Source organism: Equus przewalskii, chromosome 32 (assembly GCF_037783145.1).
Source record: "Equus przewalskii isolate Varuska chromosome 32, EquPr2, whole genome shotgun sequence".
NCBI classification, from domain to species: Eukaryota; Metazoa; Chordata; class Mammalia; order Perissodactyla; family Equidae; genus Equus; species Equus przewalskii.
The window spans coordinates 3,083,389-3,110,946 of NC_091862.1; the positions used below are offsets into that span (position 1 = coordinate 3,083,389).

The 27,558-nt window shown below is 48.6% G+C and overlaps 1 protein-coding gene across 1 annotated transcript; it reads left to right on the plus strand.

The window, feature by feature from the left end:
• Nucleotides 1–7: 7 nt before the first annotated feature.
• RNASET2 (ribonuclease T2) lies at nucleotides 8–24,181 on the plus strand. Its single transcript, XM_070602929.1, has 10 exons — nucleotides 8–194; nucleotides 444–543; nucleotides 3,056–3,116; nucleotides 6,359–6,414; nucleotides 8,026–8,083; nucleotides 11,790–11,857; nucleotides 15,535–15,648; nucleotides 19,631–19,676; nucleotides 21,091–21,165; nucleotides 22,916–24,181. Exons 2-10 carry the CDS (start codon nucleotides 455–457, stop codon nucleotides 23,117–23,119), a joined length of 771 nt encoding a protein of 256 aa, XP_070459030.1. The 5' UTR covers nucleotides 8–194; nucleotides 444–454; the 3' UTR covers nucleotides 23,120–24,181.
• Nucleotides 24,182–27,558: the final 3,377 nt, after the last annotated feature.

Here is a 27,558-nt window from a genome sequence, read left to right on the forward strand (position 1 = left end):
GCGTCAGGGGGCGTGTCCGCCGGCCAGGCGCGGATCGGTCGCCCTGGGGCGCGTTCGAGCCGGGGGCGTGCCCCGGGGCAGGGGCGTGCCCGGGCCGGGGGCGTGGCGTCGGGCGCCGCAGCCCTGAAACGCACCGCGCCTGCGGAGGGCGGGGTCGGCGCAGGCTGGGACTCAGCTGCACCTGGAAGGCCCGGGTAAGGCGGCGGGTCCCCTGGTGCTCTGGTTGTCGGCGGGGCTGGGGGCTGGGGTCCGGGGCTCCCACGGGACGGCGGGCTCGGGCCTGTGCGCGCACACCCGCCGCGCCCCGCCGCCCGACCAGGTGCAGAGACGGGCTTCAGGAAATCCGTCGGTTTCCAGGGAGATGCAGGGCCTGGCGCTGGCCGTTCTGTGCCCCGCGTCCTCGGAGAGCTGAGCGTTGTGCGCTTTCGTCTTCTCTCTTGCAGAAGTCGGCGCGATGAGGCCTCGGGCACCGCGGGGCGTCCTCCCGGGCGCGCTCGGCCTGGCGCTCTGCTGCCTGTGCGGCGCGCTGGGACCCTGGAGGAGGTGAGGCCCACCCCGCTCTGCGCGCGGCCCCGTGCGCCCTGGGGTCTCTGCCTGCCGCCGGGGCGCGGGGGCGCGCGGGCGGGAACTGCAGGGCGGAGGCGGGTGCCCGGTGGACCGAGCGTGTCCGTGCTCTGAGATTCTCCCCCGGCTCGTGGACGCGCACTGTGTTTGGGGTCGAGTGGCACTGGTGCAGTGGTGGTGGTTCCTCTTTTGAAGTTTCTTCTTCTGGCCCTTCCTCTCCCTCCCCCTTTTCCATCCTTTCTGTCGCAGCTGACGAATTAGGGGTGAACAGGCTGTGTTATAGAGGACTCTCATTTTACTTTTGTAGAAGACACCAAAATTTGAGTACCAAATTTTAATTTTTCTCTTTTATTTTATTTGGGTAATGATCGCGTTCATAGAAGGATTTCATACTTATATAGCACGTGTGGGAAGAAGTGAGTTTTACTTCTTTTTTTTTTTTTGCTGAGGAAGATTTGTCCTGAGCTAACATCTGTGCCAGTCTTCCTCTATTTTGTATGTGGGTTGCTGAGGAGTGATGTAGGTCCCGGCTGGGAAGTAACTCGGGCAGCCAAATGGAAGGGTGCCAAACTTAATCACTAGGCCACTGGCCGGCCCCTGGTTTTGCATTTTAATTAAGCTCCATTGCTGTTTTATCATATACTTTAGAAAGTGACATTATTTTTCAGTTTTCCCAGAAAGTGTTTCCTGAAAAAGAGCTACATTCATTCGTTAATTAGTTTTTGCCATCACGTTAAGAGCATATCACGGGAGAGGTATAGTGTGGGGTACTGGCTGAAGACCAGCCGCTAGTTCACATTCAGGTGTGAGACCTTGGAGCTCTCTGTGCTGTAATTGGCTTGTCTGTGAAGTGGAAATAATATTGACCCCTGCCTCCTCAAGGTGACGCAGGGAGAAATCAGTGAATGGACAGAAGGTGCTTAGAACCACACCTGGCCAATAGTAATCAATAAATGTCGGCTTGAGACCATAGGCTGTAATATGTGGCCACTCCCTTCTCTTGTAATTCATGCAGCTGGTGTAGTTGGACGGCCGCCCTGAGCAAGGCCTGGTTTGGGGAACCCAAAGTCGATCGAGGCCCATGAGGTCTTTGCAGGTCAACGGGCATTTTCCCAAGTACTGGCTGGGCTGAGAACTTTGTGATTCTCTTCTCTTCCTCTGCGTAGGGGGCCTTTCGCTTTACAGCACCTTCAGCTTCTCCATTGCTTTCGGGGGTTTCTCTATACTCACATCACTCTTTGGCCTGGATTGTAGGTCGAGAATCCTCATAGTTTTATTGTAAACAGTACACTGATGGTCAAGTCCTGCTGGCCGTTGCTTCACCTTCCAGCCTCAGGTTCCACCTACGTAAAGGAAGGTTTTTGCGCCCAGGGGAAGCTTCTAAAAAGCTTCTAAAACCAGCTGTAATTTTCACACTGCTCTCCATCTCTCTTTCCTTTTATCCCGGGCGCTTGCATCATTAGTTCAGACTTAAAACTCTGTTTTCATAACATTGTGAATCCTATACTTATTCAGCAGGTCTCACTTATCTGCAAAAGCTAACGTGTAAGAACTTAATTCTGCTGTACGCTTGAACCTTCCCTTCTAAAATTTATCCCGAATTAAGTGTCTGCTTGAATTATGTTCCCCTGTTGCTGGTGATGTTTTCTGTCTATAGAGTGAGTATTTTCGCAAGCTGCCCTTTTCGCCCCAGTCTCTTTGCACGCTAAGCCTTGCACACGTGGTTGGGGGCTTCCTGCTGAGAGTTCTGAGTGTGAACACAGCGCTACAATCCCTGATGTGACGGTCTGAGGGTCGGGTGAGTTTCACACGTGCAGGTAACACGGTGCGCGTGCCGCGTTCTGGACGGCGCCCCCGGGCGTCTGAAGGAGCACCTGTCATCAAACGTCACTAGCTCTGCAGAGAACACATGAAGCTTCACAGTGAGCAGGGCGGTGACCACATAGCCTGAGCTAGTCCAGATCATGTTTTGTTGCCAAATGAACTACAGGACAATTCAGTTTTCAGGGCCTGATGGGTTTCACAAGTGCAGCTAAGGGATAAGGGTCTGTGGCTGAACTGGGTGAACATCCTCAGGACGAAGGCGTTTGCTGGCTTCTTCCCTCCCTCCAGGTCTCTACTGCCCGTCAGTGAGGCCTTTGCTTACTGTCTTCCTCTGCTTAGAATTATAATCTGTAATTTCAACTCCCCTCCCCACCCCTGCATGCCTGTCCCCTTTCTTAGGGACATTCTTTATGACTTTTCGCTACATGACACCATCTGTGCTTTCTTACTCACCATGGCCATTGTCTCCCTCACTGGCGTGTGTGCTTCTGGAGGATGGGGACTCATTCCCTCCCTCCCAGCAGCATCCCTGTCCCACCGTAGTGCCTGGCCTGCAACAGGCACTCAGTGCTTCTTGAATGAATGATGGCGTGAATGGATGGACAGGTGAATTTTTCTGTAACTTTACAAAAGTTCTTGAAAAACAAGTTCCTTTGGTTTTCAACAGTGGCGACCACGGATGGAAAAAACTCATTATGGTTCACCACTGGCCTACAACAGTGTGCAAGGTGAGTTTCTCTGCCTCGACTGGCCCCTTTGGTCCAGTGAAACCTGGTGAAGTGTTGGCTTATGTGCCTGTTTCTGCCCCGAGTACCTCTGGCTGACAGAGCCTTCCAGCCTCTCCCTGCCCTGTGAGGTGCTGGTGGCTGGAGCTGCTCCAGCATCGCTGTGCCTTCGAGGCACGACACTGGTCCTCCAGGAGGGCCGTGCGCCAGGTTCCTCGGGTTCGTGACACAGGACCACAAACTGGGTGGCTCAGAGCATCACAAATTCATTCTCTCTCAGTTCTGGAGGCTGGAAGTCTGAAGCCAAGATGTCGGCAGGGTTGGTCCCTTCTGGAAATTTGGAAGGAGAAAGTGTTCCATGTCTCTTCTGAGCTTCTAGTGTTGCCTGCAATCCTTGGCGTGGCTTGTCTTGTAGACACAGCACTCCAGTCTCCGCTGTGTCTTTGCACGGTGGTCCCCATTCTGTGTCTCTCTGTTTCTTATAAGAACCCCAGTGATTGGATGTGGGCCCACCCCGGTCCAGTCTGGCCTTGCCTTCACTTGATGCCTCTGCAAAGACCCTATTCCAGATAAGGTCACATTCAGAGGTCCCGAGGTGAGACTTCAGCATGTATTTTTGGGGGACACAATTCAGCTCATCATAGGCCCCAACGTGTCTCCTCTCTTGTTATTGGAAATCTTATTAAAACGTCTCCTGTGAGAGGAAGGGAGCTCACGGCCATTCCCTGCTTGCCTTGCTGTGCTCAGTACCTTCGGCCCCCTTCTCCCCTTTGAGTTTGTCTCTGTGGCTCTGTCTCGCCCTGTGTCCCTTGAGCGTGTCATTTACTGAAGTTCTCGTGCGAGCCGAGCTGTCAGCTGGAGGGGGCCTCGCCTTAGCCTGTCCCCCACAAACCCCGTTTCCGCTCTTCCATCCTGTGGGCGGTTTGTAGAGCTGACCCTAGCACAAGTTGCACAGTTGTTTGAAGGCATTTCCTCATATTCATCATCTAAAAGCTGAGCTATGCCTAATTTTATTGACAGTGTTTCTGAAACTTTGCCTGGAGAATTCTAAATTTTGATGCCTTTCTTTTATCCCTGCGAGATGGAAGTCACCCATAATTGCTGTCTCGTTTGGGCATCTCCTGCCGTGTTAGGAGCACTCAGGCTTTTGTTTCTGCCTCCGGCATTTGGTGACGATGACATTCTTTTCCATTTCCTCGCTGGTTTATCCTTCTGTTGACAAATGAAAATGAAATTTCACTTGTACCCTCGCCAAATCATGCTCTTGATCCGGAAACTCATTTCTAACCGTGCATCTCTTGTGATATTAGACTGCTCACTCTGTTTTTGCTTTTCCAAACTTCATGTGTACTGTCTCTCCCCCCAGTGCCAGTTCTTTGCTCTGGGGGAGAGAGTGGAACACAGCTGCCCGGGACCAGCTGTCAGTGTCGTTGGAGATCCAGTTCTCTCCCTTGCACTCAGGGGTTGCGGGAGCCATTGGGTCATTGGGGAAGGACCTGTGCCTACAGAGCTCATATCTTGGGTAATGCCAGAGACAATGCCTTCAGGGCGTGGGACAAGGTCGACTGGTGGGGGAGGCATTTATATGATGAAATGTGAGTGTGTTCCTGGGCCTTGGCTATAAATATGCATGGAAGTGCATTTCTGCCTTGAGGCTTTAGAAAAGAGATATATTTTTTTAAAAAAACAGCTATACTAGCAAAATGGCATTATTGGGGAATTAACTTCAAACCAGGATAGCCGTGATGAGGGTTCTGTTAGTCTGGTCCAGGTGTCAGCCTGGGCAGCAGGGCACCTCTGGGCTCCTTCCCCACGAGTGATGGGGACATTACAGGTGCGGGGACAAGGCCACTGGCTGCACTAGTCCTCAGTGCTTAGCAGAGCCCCTCAGGCTCACGCCGGGGGCTGATGATGAAAGCAAGCTGCACCTTGGCCTCAGTCCCCCTGCCCCCACCATACAGGCTCGTCCTCCGAGACCCTGGATGTAGAGGTGGCAAAGACCCATCCTTGGGTCCTGGCATTGCTCTTCACCAGCCAGGCACCCCTGGGAAGTGAGCCCCCTGCTTTGGACTGTGGTTTCCTTGGGGGTGAATCTGGGGTGTGGGTGGCAGTGAGGTTATGCCCCTCACTCTGATCCCATGCTTGTCCTCTGCTGTCTGCCATTCTGTGGGTCCCTTTCAGCCCCCTCAGACCCTCCCTAATTTCCAGACCAGCCACAAAAAGACGCTGCCTCCCCTGAAAGGCAATTCAGAGAGGAAAGGCTTGAAAACATGAGCAGACGCCTCTCCTGTTCCTCCTGGACCCGACATCTATTTTTTATTTGCTTTTTCACTGTTGGGGCATGGGCACGAGTTCTGTCTCATCCGGCCTCATCGTGGAGATCTATTCTGGATGGTTGTTTGTTTTGGAAAAACTCTGTTTTAGCTAAGCCATTTGGAGGTCCCCAAAGGGTGTTACACTGGGATTTTTATCTCCATGGGTTGATCTTTATTATTAAGGATATGCTCTTATCCTTACCCTGGAATTTTTTTAATTTTTATTATTTTTTTTGTTGAGGAAGATTAGCCCTGAGCTAACATCCGCCACCAATCTTCCTCTTTTTGCTGAAGAAGACTGGCCCTGAGCTAACATCTGTGCCCATCTTCCTCTACTTTATTTGTGGGATGCCTGCCACAGTGTGGCCTGACAAGCAGTGCATAGGTCCGTGCTCGGGATCGAACCGGTGAACCCCAGGCCACCAACGCAGACTGTGCAAACTTAACCGCTGTGCCACCGGACCAGCTCCCCTTACCCTGGCATTTTTGTTGGCTCCAAATTCTCAGTACTTATTATTTCACTAGTGTGTCTGGTCCTGGTGCCTGAGCAAACTTGAGTTTAGCAGAGTATTATCAGCCTTTTGTTCTCAAATATTGACTTTTGATTATCTGACAAGAAAATTCTGGGCAAATGTGAATGATTCCATCCGCTTGACTTCATTGGAGAGCACATAAAAACAGCAAAAATGAGTTTTTAATTCTGTTATCTAAATTGTTGGAGGATTGTTCCACTCATTTCAGACGCAACATCCTGCCCCCTTGTAGTTTCCTCGTGCGTGTGTTGCTGCAATGAACTTTTTGTAAATTATCATGGAATTTATTTTGTGTTCATGCTGCACGACATCTCGTTGATGTTTGTCTCAAGGAAGGAAGGTTGCAAAATGTATTTAAATAAACAGTGAACCAATTGCCTGTGTTTTTTCTCCGCAGGAAATTGAAAATGCCTGCAGTGACCCTCCGGATTACTGGACGATACATGGATTATGGCAAGCGCTTAATGCAATTAAACCTTAAACACTCAAGGGAAGCTGGCTAATGAGAAACTCTAGTTTGGTGTGATCCTAATATTTATACTTCCGGTTTTTGTTAGGAGGTTATTTAATAGTGCAGATCCTTGTTTAGAAATATCTTTAGTCTTTCTAACATGACCCCGATTCTGTTGTCATTAGTTCTGTTTTGAGTAACGGTCCAGTTTAAATATGTATTTAGGGATTTTGGGTACATTTTAGGATCACTAAATTTTAATTTTCTCATTCCTCTCTTGGGGCAATAAGCAAATGTATAAAAATAAATAAATGTGTGTATATTACATACATATTGTAGGTATCTATGTTATACACACAGCACAGATACTGAAATTCGTTTTTCTGATTTTGCCTGCATTTTGTGTCCTTTTTTTCTTTTGCTCTTTGTGTGTATGTTTGTGGCGTTCAACTGTTCATGTCCCTTTCCCCATCAGAGGGATCCGTCTTGTCCCGCTGCTCCCATAAGAGGAGGTGTCATTCTGGCTTTTGCTGGCACACGCATGTTCCTCAGGCACAGGGGTTCCTAGGAAGCCAATTACGCTGGGGCCTGGGGACCGGCCTCTAGTCCCACCTTTGCCCCAGGCTTCTCGGGGACCTCACCACTTTTGTCTCTGGGACCTTGGCTTTCTCGGGTTTTACCGCTGTCCTCTGCTGCTGCATTTCCGAGCTGGGGTGCCAGTGCACAGCGCTGCTTTCGTCCCCGTGGGGGAATTGCTCTGGTTTCAGGTGGCTGGGCCAGCCTTTGACCCTGGAGACATGACTGGGGTGTAGAAGGTAGATTTGGTGACCTCGTGAACTAAGCTGCTTCTGAAGACTGAGGACTGACATGCCCAGAGTTAGATGTGTGAGGACAGACTGACGGTACAGACCAGGGGAGGGTGAACGGGCTTGGTATTTAAAAAACTCATACCAGCTGATCTGAAGGGGTTACTTTCCCAGCACGTCGTGCGTGTGGTCTCATTAACTCTCATCGCCATGGAGAGATGGAAACTTGCCGTTCTAGAGTGGAGATCTGCAGAGGGCAGATAACTTAGAGCCCCGGCTGGGAAACCCCCGTCAGACCTGGCTCCAGAGCTCCCCATACTGCGTTCTTTGTTTTGCTTCCTCTTCCAGAAAGTCAGCCTGTTTGTATTATGCCTGAACTATTTGTTTTTGTGTGTGTGAGGAAGATTGGCCCTGAGCTAACATCTGTGTCAGTCTTCCTCTATTTTATGTGGGATGCTCCCACAGCGTGGCTTGATGAGTGGTGTGTAGGTCCGTGCCCGGGATCCGAACCTGCAAAACCTGGGCGCTAAAGCAGAGTGTGCGAACTTAACCACTACGCCACCGAGCTGGCCCCTGCCTGCATGTTTTGAACACAACCCTTCCCGCTTTGAAAGAAACCCAAACTGTGACTGCTTGTACCTGAGCATCCTTTATTAAACAATTCCCGTGGCGTAAGGAATTCCCGGTTAGAATTTCTCTTCCTTTTGTCCTCTGCTGACCTTAGCAGAAGTGTTTTCTTGTGTCATTTGGAACCCATGCCAACCAAGACTAATTTCTCTTTATTTTTTTTTTTATTTTAATTTCAAGGCCTGATAAAAGTGAAGAATGTAACCGGTCGTGGCACTTTAATTTAGAAGAGATCAAGGTATTAACTTTTCATTCCACTCCCACTGCAGAGTCTGGCCCTAGACTCACGCTTGTCTTCACGGGTGTCTCCTCCAAGTCAGGTTGTAAAGCGAGCAGGTCAGGAATGTGCTCACCAGGATGGAATTCCTGGGGCGTTTTTTTAGTGTTTATTGATATCTAAGATAGTCTCACAAATTAAATATGACCACACCTTTCTCCTCCTCTGCGCTGAGCCCAAACCGTGTAAGTGAACCGTGTAAGTGAAGTCAGTCTGAGCCGAGCCGACCCGGCTCTCTCCTGCCAGCCCCGTCAGTGCCCTGTGAGTCCTGTGGGCTGGGCACAGGTTAGGTGTGTCTAGACAGCGCGGGCTTGGAGAAGAGGCCCGTGGTGGCCGTGCTGTCCTTTCCGGTGAGGCTGGGTTAGGTTTCTAAGGAGGGCCCGTGAGCAGGGGAAAGTGAAGGGTTTTTCCGGGACGAAGGCTCACATTACAGAATGACTCATGGCCCTGGAATTTATGAGAGTCTTGGCAGAAGGGATCTTTGGAGGCGCTCCTCCCTCATGTTCACACGCCCACATGTGCGTGCACACACACACACACACACACAAACACACATGCAGGCTCACCTTTCCTCGGGGTGCCGACAGCCCCTGTGTGTAACCAGTCCTTCGTCAGGGTAACTAGGACCTGGATTCACAGGGCTGGTGTGCGAGGTCGCCCTGGCCTCCTGGAAACGTGGGGCAGAATCAGGATTTGCTAGAGTTATGGGTCCTCCCCGGTAATCTACGGCCCCCAGAAGGACAAGGTGGTTAGTTCCAAACCCATCTCAGGTTCTAGTCCAAATGGAATTATTTCCTCCCTCCTCCTTCCTGTGAGGATGTTCAGGGGTGTGAGCCGGGAGTCCTGGGAGGCTGGGGACCCTCTGTAAGAATTATTAGTACACCCCGAAGTCTGGTGACATCTCTTGTTCCTCAGACCTACTTTCCTCTTCCTGGACTCGCTTCAGCTTCCCCTAATACCACGGGGACATTCCTGGTTAGAATCTTGTGATCCTAAAGGGGAACTAGAGATTAACTTATTCAGTGATGAGGTACTGAGCGCCTACAGTGTGCCAGGCACTGTGCCGGGGGGCTGGAGGCATGTGGGAGCAGAAGCACAAGTGGTCTCCGGCCCACATTGCTTATTTGGGGAGATAGGTGCTAATGAAGTCATCATCCACATACAGAATTACAAACTGGGTGCCTGGAGAGAAAAGTACTTAGAGCTTAGCACAGTGGACCTGAGCTAGGCTCCTCCGTAGAGGTGATATTTGAGCTGGAATCTGACTTGACTAGGTGAAGGGCGAGGAAGGCTGCAGAAGCAGCATGTGCAAAGGCCCTGGGGTAGAAAGTACAGAGACTTTGAGAAGCTGGGAGGAAGCCAGTGTCTCTGGGGTGTGAGCCATGAGCCTAGATAGTGTTCAGAGCCAGCTCATACAGAACCTTGTGTCCTGGTTAAGAATTGTTTCTTTGACTTAAGATCCAATGGGAAGTCATTGGAAGCATTCAAGCTGGAGAGTGAAGTAACCCAATGTGTCTTTTGTAATGGTCATCCTGCTGCCATGTTGGTGGTGAGAGTCATGTGGGGAGACGAGTGAGGAGGCTCCTGCAGGGTCCCACAAGGCGGCAAAGAGCTTGAATAAATGGAGGCCATGGAATTGCAGAGGGGAGAGGATATCCTGGAAGTAGGATGCACAGGCTCAAGGATTGACTGGCTTGGAGAGGAAGCATCAGGCAGGACCCGGGGCTTGTTGACGAGGTGGGCGTCAGTCTCCTTCCCTGGTGTGGGGGACACTGGCGGGGGCCCGGGCTTTGGCGGAGGTATGATGGAGAGTCAGCTGTGGCCACGTGGAGTTTGAATTACCCTGGAATGTCCAGGCAGGTTCAGTGTGTCAGAACAGAGGTCTGGGCTGGAGGTGAACTTGGGGCGTAGACGGCACACAGAGGGTAAACTGAGGCCGGCAGCATGCATGTGGGTGGAGTGGAGAAGGCGGGAGCAAGCCTCGAGGAGCCCCAGTGTTGACACGAGCGGGAGAGACAGGGCGTCTGAAGAAGGCATCTGAGGAGAAGGAGGACCAGAGGGGAGGTCCAGGAAGGAGCGCCAAATGGGCCCCAGAAAGGCAGGCGGCCACTGCCCTGGGGGTGGGTCCCTTAGAGGTGCAGGGAGGGAGGGGACCGTAAACCACTGTGTTCAGACCGTGCTGCTCTCCTTGTTTTTAGCACAGTGTCCAGTTTAGCTTTGATCCCAAACAAAAGCAGCCTGTTGGTCACCCTCCATTGTCACCCTGCCTCGTCCCCCAAGGGCTGGTGGGGGCTGAAGCCGGACTGTGGCAGGTGGAGGATAGGTGGACGTGGAGACAGCGAGGTGGACAGCTTCCTGAGAGAAGGGCAGCCATGGGAAGATGAAGACAGGGCTGTCTGGGTGGGGAGGGGGAGGGGAGTTAAGTTGTTTAATTACCGATGGCTTGATGGGGAGGATCCGTAACAAGGGCAGTGGGGGCGAGTATGAGGAAGAGAGGTCATCCTGCATCCCGTTGCACACCTTTTTTTTTTTTTTTTTTTTTTTGCTGAGGAAGATTGTTGCTGAGCTAACATCTGTGCCAGTCTTCCTCTACTTATGTGGGATGCCACCACAGCATGGCTTAAGGGGCAGTGATAGGTCCGTGCCCGGGATCTGAACCTGCGAACCCCAGGCCGCCAAAGCAGAGCATGCAAACTTAACGACTACACCACCAGGCTGGCCTCTGTACACCTGCTTGACACAACCTTTTTTTGGCCACATGGGTGTGCAGAAACTCAAAAGTAAACCCGAAGTCCGTTCCGTTTAGGGAGAGTCTGCAGCGTATGGAAGGGCTCAGAGTGCCCACCCAGACCCGCTCATCTCGAGCAAGAACTTGTGTGTTTGTTGTTTGTTTTAATTAGTAGACGTGATTTTTCAGTTTTAGAAACCCAAAACAGGAAAGTGAAATGGAGAGTACAGAGTTCCCATACACTCCCTGCCCTTCCCGGTGGCCCCGTTACAAACGTCTTGCATCAGTGTGATACATTTGTTACAAGTGATGAGTGAGTATCCGATACTTATTACCAGTTAAAGGTCACAGTTTACATTACGTTCCCAAAAGCCATAGTATTATGGATTTTGACAAATGTATCATATCATTGTATCCACTGTGATGGCATCCCACAGAGCATTTCACTGCCCTAAAAACCCTCTGTGCTCCCCCATCCCTCCCTTCCAACCCCTGGCAACCCTGACCTTTTTACTGTCTCCATAGCTTTACCCTTTCCTGAAGGTCATATAATGAGGATACAATATGTAGCCTTTTCACATTGGCTTCTTTCGCTTAGTAATATGCATTTAAGTTTCCTCCGTGTTTTTTCATAGCTTGATAGTTCTTTTTTTATTTTGTTAGCCCTGAATAACACTCCCTTGTCTGGATAGACCGCAGTTTATTTATCCACTCACCTGTGAAAGCTTGTATTTTCAAATGCAGTTTTATCATTACTCAAATTCTCCTTTTAGATGTGTCTTAAGAAGTACTTCGTGCAGAACGAGCACAGAATCATTTTACTCTCCTGAGCGTTATTAACAGAGCTCAGTTCTTTCCATGTATTTGTTTATGCAATTTACCTGCTAGGTTTTGAGCTGTTGGGTCCTACATAGATTTTTTTTTTTCAATCATACACAGGACCTTTTGCCAGACATGAAGATATACTGGCCTGATGTCACCCATCCACCGAATCACAGCCACTTCTGGTGAGTCTGAGTTCTAACGGCCATCGCGGGTCTCGACCCACAAGTGTGAGAGCTCCCTGGATGTGTTCTCAGACGAACTGTGGGAAGACAGGGAACAGATGGTATGCCATTTTTGGTGCCTTTGGGTAAAAGGCATAAATGGCCTTTTCTGGATAAAAAAATGAGGGCAAATGGAATTCACTTTACAAACCTCTTTTTAATCTGTTATTTCATTTGTTACTTCCTTTTAAAAATTTCCTCTACTGAGGTTTAACCAAACCAGATACTTGCCTATCTAAGAGGCCATCCCTCCAAATCAGACAGGAGGGACTATTTCTCAAAGAAATTGTGCTGTCTTGAAATACATCAGGGAAAAAGCAGATATAGTTAAGAAAAGAATTATCCCTTCATAGGAGAGATTAGGGAAGAGAGAAAGTGGGATTTTCACTCGAGGCCCCATCCATAGTCTGTTCCAGTGAAGCATCTGTAAGTTTAGCAGGAAATGCTGTTTAAGCCAAAACGGCTTTTAAAGTCACTTCTTTTACAGAAGACAAGATGAATATTCCTTTTATTTACATTATATTAACCCAAAATAATTCTTTATTTTCTCCATGTCATTCCGATATGGCGATTTATAATTTACATTACAACTAATCTGATTGTGTCCAAAATGATTAACTTAGCTTGGAAGTATTTTTGTGTAGAATTTTTAGGAAAAGAAGTTTAGAGAAAAGCTTTTTTAAACATAATGGAAAGAAGGTGATGCATCTTCCTGGTTCACGAGCGGTCAGTTTGCAGTTTCGTTCTTGGGTGTGTGACGGGGCGGTGGCCTTAGAATTCACAAAGCCTGGATCTGTAGGTAGAAATCATTCCATCGATGGAGAAGAGAGCCACTCAATGAAAACCGGGGAAATGCATGGTTCAGGCATCCAGGCTTATTCTGCACAGCCTGTATCGTATAGCTAATGGCCTTAGTGAGTTGAAATGGGGGCAAACAATGAAACCTTTCTATAGCACTTCACAGTATGCTTCGGAATAATGAATCTATGGCAACTAAGGATGCAAAACATAATTGTTCTAGTTGTTACAATGTTCCATGATGAGTCAATCAAATTGTTGCCAAGTGGCTTAGAAACAAATCAACAAACACACTTAAGCCTTCTGTGCGTTGGGGCCTTGAACATTTAATCAGAATAGTGTGGGCAGAGTTGAATTTCTTTTTGGGCTCTAGTAAAGGCAAGATGATTTACTTTTCTGGGTTGGACAGTTAAGGTACACACTTGAAAACTTTGGTTCTAAGTGGAAAAGGTAAACTACGCATGTTTTTCAGTATGTCTAGTTTCTAAAGCGCCTCAGTACGGAAGGGCAGACACGGGGACTGCCGATGTGGCACTGTCATCTCTGTCTCCCTAGTTAGTGGCCTTGGGCCACTGGTGCCCAGATTGCCTGTTTTGTGAGAGTTTCTAAGGTGCCCACAGAGGCGCCCCCAGCCTCTCCACCTCGGCTTTGTCATCAGAGCGGGAGGCTTCTGTCAGAAAACTTTTCTCTTTAAACCCAAATATGAATCCCGTAAGCAGAGTAGGGAGTCTTGGCAGTACTTGGTGCTCAAAGGATACCCCAAGATTAAATCTGTTAATAACTAAAACCACTACGTACACAGCCGTGTGCAAAGTAGGACTTTGGTTTGGTTTTTTTTGATTCTTGTAAGAAAAAGAACAGATTTGGGTCATGCCCAGTGTGGGGATGCAGCCTCGCTGTGGAGGTGTCCCTGGGCCTCAGCTGTCCCTGGGGAGCAGGCCAGGCAGTCACGGGAGGGTGACCCCGACACCTGCTCGTGTGCCCTGGTCCCTCCGTTTCTAGTAAAACAGGAATCATGATTCCAGGACCTACTGCACAGAGGAATCGGAGGGGTAATGAGCTGGAACACGCAGAACACTTTACATGACCCCAAATACTTCCTAGGTCATAATAAATATTCAACGAATGTCGACTGTCGTTTATTTCTGGAGCAAGCTTAACTCAATGGATGTTAGGGATCTGGATATTGAAAGTATTGATATGAACGTAGTTCAAGACATTTAATCACACATCATGTGGAATTGGACATTTTTCATTTAACACAAAACTGTCATGATTCCTGTTTTACAAGAAACGGAGGCACCTATAATTCAAGTTCCATTTTCAATTAGTCCGAAAGAGCCTCCTGTTTCTACTCTATAGAATGCAGAAAGTTATCAAATACTTCGCTCGGGGAACTATTCCAGAAGAAGAAAGTTAGTTGTTCGCCCATTTTTACCCTTCCTCAGAGTTTCCGCGGATCTGAGAGTCTCATGACTCATGGCCACCGCTGTTGCCTGGACCTGGCGCCCTGGAAAGAATTAACCTGAGTTAGGGCACATTTCGATTATATTTTTGAGAGATGGCAGATGAGTGCTTTATGATGGTGCATGAATGTTATTTAGTGAAACTTCGTGAATTAATCACGGGTCAAGCTGAGGAAACCTGACACCCGTTGTTTTCTGTGCTAACAGGCAGTAGCATCTGAATTGACAGGTCCTCGGTCAGTCGGAAGGTGGGTGTCAGTTACCTTTAGCATCCATGGGACGGCAGCGAGGCACACCCTGAACGGCCCTGAACATGGAGTCGAGAGCCGGGTTCAGGTGCGGGCTCTGGGATTGCCTGGCTGGGTGGCCTCCCACAGGGGGCCTCGCTAGCCCCTCGGAGGCTCAGTTTCCCCATTTCTAATCTAGCAACAGTACTCTTGCCTTGCAGAGTTGTGAGAACCAAATGAAGAATGTGGAAACATTTTGTAAAACTTTAATTTGCAATAAAATGTAGAGAATTTTTCTCTTGGGGCCAGCCCGTGGTGCAGCGGTTGAGTTCGCACGTTCCACTTTGGCGGCCCTGGGTTCGCCAGTTCAGATCCCAGGTGCGGACATGGCACTGCTTGGCATACCATGCTGTGGCCGGCGTCCCACGTATAAAGTAGAGGAAGATGGGCATGGATGTTAGCTCAGGGCCAGTCTTCCTCAGCAAAAAGAGGAGGATTGGCAGCAGATGTTAGCTCAGGGCTAATCTTTCTCAATAGCAGTATTTCTTTTGAATACAAATTGCCATTTGTTGGCAGACGTGGTGGGGCTCTGTTGTATTCCAGGCGTCTGTGTGGATGGACCTAGATGCTATCATAACGCTGTGATAATGTGCAGAGGCTGTCACAGGGAAGGGCCCCAGGTGTTCTCAGGAACAATAATTCTGCCTTTTCTTTGCTGGTTGCTTAGAAATGGCTGTGTGGCCTCTCTGTGAAACTCCCCGGCTGTCAAGCATGAGCCCGGCTGAACCCCCAGCGCTATGTGACTTTGTGGGTGCTTGAACGATGGCGTGTTCCTCGTTCTCAGCTTTGATGGGTTGTTAATCGTAGAAGTGAACTGGAATTGCTTAGCAGTGGAAACCTGAAGAGAAGATCAGAGGGCTCTTTGAAGATTGTCCTGTGCCCAGGGGGCCTTGTTTCTGAGCGTGGGGGACTCAAATGATTGCTGTGTTGCAAATAAGGAATTTCATCCTTCTGACTTTGTATAAGAAACAGCGCACGTCCCGCTCATGAAGCTGCTGCACTGGGAAAGAACCTGTGCGCGTCTTTTTACTGTGAATAGGTTTTGTTACTTTTTAACTAGAGATTTTTTTAAAAAACCTTCTTGCAGGAAGCATGAGTGGGAGAAGCATGGGACCTGTGCAGCCCAGTTGGACGTCCTCAATTCCCAGAAGAAATACTTCGGCAAAAGTCTGGATCTGTATAAGGAGCTGTCCCTGAACAGGTAGGGCACCCCTCTTGGTCCGGCCACTCCTCACGGGCGGTTTGTGTGTGTTGCAGCCTCGCCGTCTGCACCTCGACTCTCGAGTTTGACGGTCCCAACCCCAGGGAATCAGCATAGAGCCACACTGCCTGGGGCAGCAGCCCCTGCCTCGTGCACTGTGGACCCTGGTGAACCAGCAGTGGGATTGTTCCTAAGAATACTTGCGTCCCCTGCAGAGCCTTCCCAAATCTCTGTGGGTGATGACCATGCAGAGTGGACGCGAAGACTCAGGCCCCCTCTCTGGACACGGACACATGAGTAAACTGCGTTATCAGGGCAGCTTCTCTAAAGTCTGAATATCGGGAGTCTCTGGATCTTTGTTGCAGTGGTCCTGGGACAAGCAGGAGGAGGTGGTGGACAAAGACCCCTGAACCCTAGAAATTACCCAGACCCATGTCATCCCGCCGCTGCCCACCCCTCGCCTCCGCTCTGGAGACCGGGGGGACAGGTCACTGCTTGTGAACCGCCAAACTCATAAAAACCAATGGAGGGGCCTGCTGAGGACCGGGGCCCCACCTGCTCAGGGCCTGGCCCACCACCAGGGGAGCAGGGGCAAGGCCGGCCTTCCACTGTCTGGATGTTTCTGGTGTGCCAAGTGTGTGAGGAATTCTCACTCTCCTTCATCTGAGGGTCATAATAAACCAGTGAACTAGTATTAAAAACCGTGACAGATCGTACAGCTTGCGTTAGTCAGAGCCAGCCAGAAGACTATCGAGAAGCTTTGCTAATCCATGGTGTTTAAGCTGCATGGATCTAATCTGCTTACAAGATGAACAGGCCTCCCTCGGTTCTCTACACGCGCGCTCCCCTCCCTCAGTGTACAGACGCGTCCACAGGCCACGTGTCGCCCTCCCACACAGATGCCCTCCCGTTTCACTGTGATCAGAAGCAACCAGGGGGCCGGCCCCGTACCCGAGTGGTTAAGTTCACGCGCCCCACTTTGGCAGCGTGGGGTTCGCCGGTTCAGATCCTGGGCATGGACATGACACCACTCATCAAGCCATGCTGAGGAGACATCCCACATGCCCCAACTAGAAGGACCCACAACTAGGATGTACAACTATGTACTGGGGCTTTGGGGGAGAAGAAAAAAAAAAGAGGAAGATTGGCAGCAGATGTTAGCTCAGGGCCAATCTTCCTCATGAAAAAACAAAAACATACTTTAAAAAAAAAAACAAAACCGGATCTAATTGGGCCACTTCTTTGCTCAAAACCCCACTCAGAAAAGGGGCTTTAGTCATCTTAAAAAAAAAACAAAAGGGGCTGGCCTGGTGGCACAGTGATTAAGTGCGCACGTTCCACTTCAGAGGCCCGGGGTTCGCCCATTTGGATCCCAGGTGCGGATATTGCACTGCTTGACAAGCCATGCTATGGTAGGCGTCCCACATATAAAGTAGAGGAAGATGGGCATGGATGTTAGCTCAGGGCCAGTCTTTCTCAGCAAGAAGAGGAGGATTGGCAGCAGATGTTAGCTCAGGGCTAATCTTCCTCAAAAAAAAAAAGAAAAGAAAAAAAGGAAAAAGCAGTCCAACAGCTGGGATTAGATGGGGTGGGTCACATGCCAGAACAGGAGGGGCGAGCACCTTTGGGGACCAAGATTACGTGAAGAACACCCTGCAAATAAGGGTTACAGTCATCGGCTCACAGAGGTCATGCTTTCAAGTGTGCCTTTAACCCCACTTCTGACACTAACCAGTTGTCCAGTTTGGGTACCCGCCTCTTTGGGTCTTATTTCCCAGCTGTAGGATGAAGGGAGGGGTTTCCCTCAGCCTCTGAAGTCTCTTCTGGAAATCTGCAGAACTGGGCACCTACGCCAAGGAGGAGACGTGAACAGCAGCGTGTTCCGCATCCTGTGTGACGTGATTATCTGCAGGTTTTCTTGCAGTAAGAGCAAGGCCTTTGGAAACATTTCCTCAACCAAAAAATGTAGATAAGACCCACTTCAAAAATCCTCAAGAGAATTAACTGAGAGAATGGCTGTAGCACAGCTCCTGGGGCCAGGAGCGGTGCCGTGGAAGAGAAGCAAGACTGGCGGGACAGCATCCACGTGGGAGCCTTCGGAAGACAGGAAAGATGCCCTCTATTTCCAGATAAGACCTCACGGTGCTGAAGCTGCCACAAGCTATGAGTGTTGTGAGGTCGGGCTAACTCGACAGCCCAGCTTTTGTTGAATCAAACAGGAAAAGGAGCATAAATGATGCTGTTGGCACTTTTTAAATAAAATATCTAAACAATTCATCCCTTTCTCCCACAACTGCTTATTAAGTACCTCCTGTTTACACTTTCTGAATCTCAGTAGCTTTATGTATATACACACGTGCAAAGTCATCGCATCCCACCATTGCTGGAGTCTCAGCTGGCCCTTGTGATCGATGGGCGCTGATTCTCTTAGTGGTCCAGGCTGGTAAATGTTTACCGAGCCTGCGGGTGAGAGCACTGCTGGCAATAGGATGTTTGTTAGAAACTCTGTAGAACGATTATAGAGCGATTACCTTCTTTCCCGTTTTCCCCAAGGAAAATCTAAAATCTTAGGACTCACCAAATTGAACTTAAGAAGTCAAAACTTGAAATCCCTTGTATTTTTTCTCCGTATTGTAAACCATTACTGCAGGTTCTCTTTTTCCTTAAGCCTGTCCAATGAGCATAAACTAGCAGGCTGTTACTCACTTTATGATATGAAGGTGGCAAATCCCCCCAAAAAATGCAGACCATCTTGAACCAAAGTTCTCGGATTACCCACAGATGTGGGGATTAATGCCAAACTCATCTTAACTCAGTAGAAAATGGTGTAGACTCTGTTCTGGGCCAGATGTCAAGTCTCCCCACAGGTGTCTCTCCCTCCCTCCCTCTCTCTCTGCCTAATTTCCTTGATGACCTAACTCAGGAGGGCCCTAAAGCAGCCCTGCCCCATAGAAACAGAACACAAGCCACATGCGTGATTTTAAATTTTCTAGTAGCCTCATTAAAAAGAGCAAAAAGAGACAGACTAGTTACCTAATATATTTTGTGCAATCCAATGTATCCAAAATCTTATTGTTGTAAAAAATTATGGAGAAATTTTGCGTTTGGAGGGCCCAGAGCGAGCCTTTGAAATCTGGCCTTCCTCCTGCGCTGACGGCACAAGGGCAGGCGACGGGCAAGTTTATCTCTAGGGTTTTGGGGACCTTGCCCGCTGCCACCTCCTGCGTGGTCCAGGAGCATCAGCAAAGATCCGGACACTCCTGACGTTGGGTGTTCATAACGCAATACGCCTTTGTCAGAAATGGGGGCTGGAGGAGGCTCGTCCTGCTCGGAGCCGTGTTTTCCTCCGGCCAACTCACATCTGTTGATGTCAGGGCCCCCAGAGGTGGCCTGAGTCTGCGCGTTCCCTCTGATGGGTTGTAACCCGGATAATTCAGAGAGCTGTGATGGGGGCTACAGGGCATATTTTTGGAATTATCAATCTGAGAAATTTCATATCGTATTCCATAATTTAATAGGTAAGGTCATCACATGGTACTTTGATTAGGATTCATTATTGTTGGTTAAAACCATGCGCTGTAGGTGTCGAATGTATTTAAAGATTTGACCAAGTGCAGTTTCTTAGGATAAGGCTAGAATCCAAAATCCATTGCTGACTATCTTTTAGGATAGACGTGGCATACACGTGGCATTGTGTGTGCCAACTCCGGCTGGTAGTGGCCGTCTGGACACGTTGAGAAGGCTCCAGATGCTGGAAGGAGAACGTGGGTCAGCAGTGTGCGCTGAGGGTGAGGGGAGGTCGGGACGGCCTCCGTGCCACTTATTGGCTGTCTTTGTTAACTGCTTGATTGCCCAAAATAATAGAAAATAAGCACTGTCCTTTAAGAGCATCTTGATTTTTACTGTGAAATATGATGTTCTAGAACAAGAAAGGAAAATGGACCTTCATTATACAGCTAATTTTTTTCCCTTTAAATTTCAGTATGCTCCAAAAATTGGGGATAAAACCGTCTATCAATTACTACCAGGTGAGTGTTGCTTTCAGCCTCTTGTCAGATGTGTGTGTGCTGAGGACACCCAGCAGCATCAGTGTCACTTCACCCGTGAGCCACAGTTGGGTTCTAAAAGACCCAAACCAGCCACGCTCCTACTTGGCTATGTTTCTAAATAGATTTATTTAAGTTTTGTTTCCCTGTGCATATTGAGTATAAACTGAAGGCCACTTAAACCAATGACTTTGAAGCCCAGAGTCATGGTCCTTGTGGAGAAGTGTGTTCCAGGCTTGGACAGGGAAGGTGGAATATGCAGTTTGAAAAGTATATTCAGTTTTATAATATTTTGTTTGAGGAAGAAACATACAATTTGTTTGTTTTTGTTTTCATGATCAAAGTATAGAAATTTAGGCACGACCAGATCTTTCTGGCTGGTAAGCATATGTAAAAGGTCATTGTGTTCAAGCCACACCCACTCGTGTCACTGGTGGTTGTCCCACAGAGAGAGTGCGTGACCCCCCGAGAGCTGAAAGTATTTATCTTTGGCCCTTTACAGAGTAAGTTTGCTGGCTCTCACTTTAGAGAAACGTATCGAACTCTTTGAGAGAGTTTTTATATTTATTATAGGTATGGATTGAAAAAAGGTTTGAAGTCACTGATCTTAGCAGTTCCGAGGTTCCGGTCTCGTGGCTGGACACTGAACTGCTATTTCGGTCTCTCGTCAGTCTGTAGGATCAATGGCTCTCCCGTTTTTGCTCTCTGTGATGGGTATGCTGTGGCTCTGCGGCCGGTTTCCAGCTGATCCGTTTTCTTCCTGCCTGGAGAGCAGGGAGGGAGGGAGCAGTGACCTTGGTGAGGGGGTCAGTTCACCATCTTCCAGGAACCCGAGAGAAAGTGTGTTTGCAGGGCCCCTCCGGTCCTCGTCTGGTTTCCTGGTAGGGAAATGTATTTCACATTTTTGCCCAGAACTTGTTCAGAGAACTGGTTTCATTTATAATAAAGGCAATGATGAGCACCAATGTTCTCTGAGCTCCTTCTCTGTGCTGGGGGCCCTTGTTAGGGATCTGAATAGCATGACGCCTTGCTCAGACGGAGGTCCCCACCTATGCAAGTGGGTTTGATTGACTGTCTGGAGATTTCCTGCTTTTGCATCCAGCATCCAGGTGCTGGGTGTAGACAGAAGCGGGCAGAGAGGAGAACGGAAACCGTGTGGAGCAATGGGGGTGCCATTATGGTCTGGTCGGTGGAGGCTGAGGGGGCAACATCCCCAGCGGGGGCTTCTTTCTGGAGCATCTTCGAGTCCTGCGTGTGAGCCCGGCAGCGCTCAGGGAAGCGATTACACTGTTGTCAGCTGTGTGAGAGCGTAGACCAGCGTGTCAGGTCTGAATAGAACAGAACTGTTAAGTTGACTCTGTTGAAGTTTCATTTCTAATGCACTATTTAATTTCAGATTTCAGATATTAAAGATGCCCTCGCCAGTGTCTACGGAGTCATACCGAAAGTCCAGTGTCTTCCGCCAAGACAGGTCAGATGTGCTATGTTGTGTCGGTCTTTCTGTCTTTATCGGGAAGACAAATTCAACTCTGCCAACAGCTTTTTTCTCGCCAGGAGTTCCCAGGGTCGGAGTTGTGTGTGGGTGTGCATGTGTGTATGCATGCGTGGGTGTGCATACAGCACGTGTTGTGTGTGCGCAGGCCTGTGCGCATGTATTGAAATAACAGACTGCTCTTTGACATCAAGCTACGATGGGGTTTCTTTTCTTGACACTTAACCCTAACGAGAAGGTGCCTATTCTGGAAGGGAGGGTGGAGAAGGGAGCAGAAGGGAGTGTGGGTGTGTTCCTATCATTAAACATTTCTAAATTAGAAAATTTCTAAGTGTTTACAGTGTTAGTAATTTTAGTTGTAGTTGTCTGTCCACTTTATAGGTGAATTATAGTTTCTTTCATCAGCTGCGATACTGTGATTTATAAGAAATACATATTTGGTCATTCAGGTGACCAAAATATGTTTTTCATATATATTTGGTCTTTGTCTTCAGTTCCTTTCTTGCAGCTCCCAAAGCATTCTGAATTTCCCAAGTGTTGAGCGACAGAGGTGTCTTTTGTTATGTAAATGAGGTGACTTTTTGGGGCTGGTTGAAGTCAACCATGTGATGGAGGGTTGGAACTTCCAGTCTCACCCCTGACCTCTGGAGCAGGCAGAGGGCTGGAGGTTGAGTTCAATCACCAATGGCCAATGAGTTAATCAGTCGTGTCTTTGTAATGAAGCCTCTATAAAAACCCAAAAGGATGGGGTTCAGAGAGCGTCCGGGTTGGTGAACACGTGGATGTTTGGGGAGAGTGTCATGCTCAGAGAACATGGAAGCTCCGTGCCCTGTCCCCATACCTTGCCCTGCACATCTCTTCCATCTGGCCATTCCTGAGTTGCATCCTTTATAATAAAGGATAAGGGTGATGTAGTGAGTAAAATGTTTCTCTGAGTCCTGTGAGCTGCTCTAGCAAATCCATCTAACAGGGGCAAGAGGTCGTGGGAACCTCTGATCTACAGCCAGTCGGTCAAAAGTGCAGGTGGCAACCTGGGCTTGCCGTTGGCATCTGAAGTGGGGTGGGGGACAGTCTCATAGGACCGAACCCTCAACCTGTGGAATCTGATGCTGGCTCCAGGTAGACAGTGTCAGAATCGAGTTGAATTCAGGACACCCAGCTGGTGTCTGAGAATTGCTTGCTGGTGTGGGGAAGCCTAGACACACACACACACACACACACACACACACACACGTTGGAATAGAGTCCAGGAACCCTTTTATGAGCTGATAAAGACTTAAATTTGTTTAGCAATTCTGTTGACCTATTTATCTGCAAAAGCCATTTCTTCCCCTGATACTGTGATACATGTGCTATGTGCACACCTGTGCCAAGGCTGGACCCCCGGCACACCTGTGTCTGCATGTATCTGTGTGAGTGTGTAAATTTATAAGACGGAAACACCTCCCTTCACACATGGCTGCCAGGCTGGCGCAGGGAGGCATCTGGGTGTTGACTTGGAGCCTCCAGCCTCAGCCTGAGCCCACTGCCCACAGCCGGTCACTTCGGGCCCCTGGCCCCAGTTCAGCATTAGAGGAGGGGCTTGTTCTGGAGCCTGGAATCCTAGGTCTGGAGACGCTTCTTTTATTTTCTTCAAATTCTAAACCTTGATGATCCTAGATGATCCTTGATGATCCATGATGATAATTCAAGATCTGAGTTCTAGAACGTCTCTCGTTTTACATTTTAGGGTGAGGAGGTGCAAACCATCGGACAGATAGAGCTGTGCCTCACCAAGGACCTGCAGCTGCGAAACTGTACGGAGCACGGGGAGCCGCGGTCCCGCAGGTGGGGGGACGCCTGGCCGGCCAGGGCCACCGCCGAGGGCCCAGGGCTGGAGGTCTGTGAGGACGGCCCCGCCTTTTACCCCCCACCCAAAGAGACCAATCACTGATGCGTGAATTTTGGAAATATTCTGTGTTTTGAAAAGCAAGTGAAATCCACACACCACTGCTTTTTAAGAAGCATCTTTCAAGTGAAATCTCACCCCTTTTGGGGGCAGCTTCCTTTAATGTAAGCCTGTCAGTTTTGCTTTTCACTTTGTGTCTGTGAGTTGATTTTTGTGGCACATGTAAAGGGGGATGAGCATCGGGTGCATTGAAAGGAAGAAAAGCTCCCACGCCCGAGTAGCTGCTTTGTAGTTGGAATAAAGCGCACGGTTTTCCCTTTTTTCTCCTTTATTAAGCTCTTTGGCATCTTAGACCAGGCAGGTGCCCTTGGGGTTTCAGCAAGCAGTACAGATTCAGGAAGTTCTGGCCTGCGTCCCCCTCAGAGCGGCTGCTGTCTTGGCCTGGGGGTCGCGCTGGGAGCTGATCTCACGGGGAGCCAGGCCAACGTGGGGACGGTGGCAGGCATCTCCACCTCCCACCTCAGGGTTGATGGTTCTTGTTCCACGAGGGCCCCAGAACACGTTCACCTGCCAGCATCTCCCTCGGTGGCCTGGCGTGGGCATAGGTGTGTCCCCTGCAGGCCCCGGTGCTGGTGGCAGGCGAGATGCTCTGAGAAAGGGCTGTGAGTATCTTCTCTCTTCCTGCCAGAGGAAATCTGGGTGCATTTACTCAGTGCCTGGCAGCTGCCCCGGCTGGTCCGTGGGAGCTCTGCGTGCAAATTAAAACCTGCACGTCGGTTTAGGTCAGGTCTCAATTCCTTTCTATGGGAAGGTAGCTCGGGACCTGGGAAAGATTCGGGCCATCAATAAATCAGTACTTAGAAATACTGTGATTAAATGCAGCCCCTGGTGCCATGTTCCACCCTCAGATCCGCGCTCTCTTTCCTTGTGACGACAGACAACATGGTTTCTCTTGCCAGTGGTGGGAGAGCGCCAGGCTCAGGTGGGCGGCTGCAGCCTTACCTGCTGTCTGGGACTTGGTTTGTAAAATGAGGTTTACATTTTCACATTTCACCTAATAGTTTGTGAAATGACTTCCCGTGCTTTATTAAAACTACTTTACCATTATTTCTTCCTGGTCTCTGCCCTGTTTTAATGTTTCTAGCTGTGTGGGTTAAAATGTGACCCATCTACGTGTCTTAATCAGGTTGATAGTGTCCTATTTGTTTTATTTAACAAACACTTAAAAATAGAACTTTCTATTTGCCAGGGATGGGTTGAGCACTTTAAAAGATTAGCTTACTTTAATCCTAAGAACAGCCATATTTTCAAAGTAATCCTATCTTTAAAAAAAAAAAGAAAAGAAATTGGATGACTGTGAAAGGTGAGACTGTGAGGAATGAAGTTTCCTTTTTCAGTTTTTAGGATAATTGTTAGTGATGGGCTCCAGGTGGGCCACCCCAGAATGGGCCTCTTTGGTGTGTGGAAGATTTCAAGCTGAAGACAGTCAAGCCCTAGTAGACTCAGGGAGGAGCTTGTTACGTCTCCCTTAACTGTCTAAAAGAACTTAGATGGGAGCCTGGACCAGGAAGAAATCTTTTATCAGAGAGAACTTTTTACATCTGAGAGACTTCTATGCACGGCATGGCAAGCATTTGTTTACCTAACATTTTCACCTCCCATTGCCCCGTGAATTGTCTTCCTTCCTTTGAAGACCCAGACCCCTACCCCCTTTTCCTTAGCTCAGGAGGGGCATATAAGCCTCAGTTGCCTGACATGATGCCTCAGATCTTTGGGGTTCCCGTACATGCAAAATTAAATTTGTTTTTTCCCCTCCTGTTAATCTGTCTTATGTCAATTTAATTATCAGGCCAGACAAAGAACCTAGAAAGGAAGAAGGGAAAAGGTTTCCTCCCGACATTAGCTAACGAGTAGGTATGACTGACTCCAATAGCATAAAGATGAAAGAAAAATGCTGAATTTCTCATCAGAGGAAATCCTAATTTTGCTTTCCTGCAGGGTGACTCTCTAAGCCTTTTTGTGTGTTCCTGGGGCTGCCATAACAAATCACCACAAAGGGTGCTTAAAACAGCAGAAATTTGTTCTCTCACCATTCTGGAGTTCCTGCAGTCAGATCAAGGTGTGGGCAGGGCCGCGGCTCCCTCTGAAGGCTCCAGGGGAGAGTCCTTCATTGTCCCTTGCAGCTTCTGGAGATCCTCAGCTTGTAGATGCATCGCTCTGTCTATGCAGATAACCTATAACCATGCTACAGATGAGGAAAACAAGGTGACCTTAACTTGAGCCGAGCTTGATGACTATAATTGGGGACCAATAGCCGCTCTACAGATAAGAGAGAGAAGGTGAACTTTCCCAGAGCCGAGCCGAGGATTATAACCTGGGAAGACAGTTTCCACAAAGGAAGAAAGCATTCCAGAGAAGCATGGTTTTCAATACAGTTTTATACCTTTTTAGAACAAAGAACATACATTAAACACGCCCAGGATAAAATTCATCAGTTTCAAAGAGGGGTTCAATAGCAGATTAGCACGTCAACATGACCCTGAGGTCCAGGAAAGGATCTTACCTTCAGGAGCACTAACGGGCATTACCGATCCTGGTGAGCTACTGGTGGCCGTAGGAGGGGAAGTCTGCATTCTTATCTTCAAAGAGTGCATTCTTGTACTTTGAGATAACGTTTAAAGCACTCTCTAATGGCTAAAGCAGCTATACAGTGTATGTTTGATAAGCCACAACTCAGGCTTTTTAGTTCAGGCTGAATCAGTTTTGAACCAGAATAGCTACCCCATACACTTCAAGATATAAGAATCTCTTCTCAACTCAAATCTCTGCCTCCATCATCCCATGGCTTCTCCCTCCGTGTTTGTCTGTCTCGGTACCTAAATCTCCCTCTTCTTTCTCTTAAAAGGACACTAGTCCTATTGGATTAGGACCCACCCTAACGACCTCATTTTAACTTGATTATATCTGCCAAGACTTGATTTCCGACTAAGGTCCTGGGGTTGGGATGTGCACTTGTGTATGGAGGACACAATTCACGCATGACACCTACCAACAGGCAAGACCCATTGGCTGCTTGTCTTTGTGTTGATCCATCTTTACTGCTCATGATGTCTGATTGCCCCAAAGAGGAGCCCACGGACAACTTATCCTCGTAAGAAAATAAGGAACCTGGCAATCATTGAAGGAGGAGATCGTCGAAGAATCTCAACACAGGTGAAACCCATGCAATAAAGTTGGCTTTACTTGGTTGGGGTTGAAGGGATGTTTTGAACAAGATGAAAGTTATTCTTGGTAACTTTTGCCTTTCTGATAATGCACAAGAAATAAAATGAGATAAGACCTAATACATTCTTGACAGTTACATTGAGGATGTGTGTAGTTCGGTTACAGCCACCTGGAACTTCAGGTGAGCTCTGATAGATGCATAAAGAAACTTCTGGGAGAAAGAGAAGGGAGCAAATAGCCTAATGCTAGCAATGGAAGGTCGGGGAGGACGGAATGGTTGACAAGGGCCAGGAAGGTTAGTTCTGTGGAGAAGTTTTACTAGGATGTGTTTCACCGGATCATTCGGGATCGGTGTCTCCTGGTACCCACCAGGTCCTTTCAAATATGTAGATTTACATCGTTTACCTCTGGAATGTTTTCCAGGATGATAGTTTTAAATGTTAGTTCTGTTACGTCGTTATAATTTTCTTCTTTAGGGACACCAATTATACACACTGTGAAGGAGATACAACTTCCCTGAGGACCAAAATGAATTTTTAACAAAGCAAGGACACAGCAGAGGGGAAACAGCAAACGTAACATAGGCACACAGTAAGTGTAACCTGATCTAAATGACAGGATTGAGACCAAACGTAGCAGCCACATAAATATGTGTGAATGGGCTTCACTGGCCCGTTTAAAAAGAAGAGATTTTCAAATTGGCTCAAAAGCAAAACTTTACTCCACGGTGCATAAAAGAGACATGCCAGAAATGCAGTGATCAAAAAGGCAGAAAATACAGAGAGGGACCGAGATTGACCAGGTGGATGGGGACATTAGGAAAGCAGGTGTTGCAATCCTGACGCCACACTCAGTGGAATACAAGTCTCCCCACGGCAGTCAAGGAGGCGCAGGAGGGTGCTTGATAACGTGTACAAATGAGCACTGGTTTCCTGAGACAAAGATGCTACATGATAAGTGGCAGCATCCTTCAGATGGATCATCAAGCGACAGTATCAGGACGTTGATCAAAAGCGGTGCCTTTATTATTTTTTTTTTCTGTAACAGAGCAAGGAACTCAGCCCTGCGTCCCGTGTGCTGGGGGTGGGGGCCAAGTCCAGCCTTTTAGGAAGGCAGCTGTCAGGGTGGGCTCAGGGACCTTGTCCCCTCGTCCTTTTCTGAGCTCACTGCAGCTGTATGACCCCCACCTCTGTTTCCTGTGTTTTCTCCTGGTTTGCCGGCCCACAGTGCGTTTGTTCCTCTTCTGCTCTGATCATCTG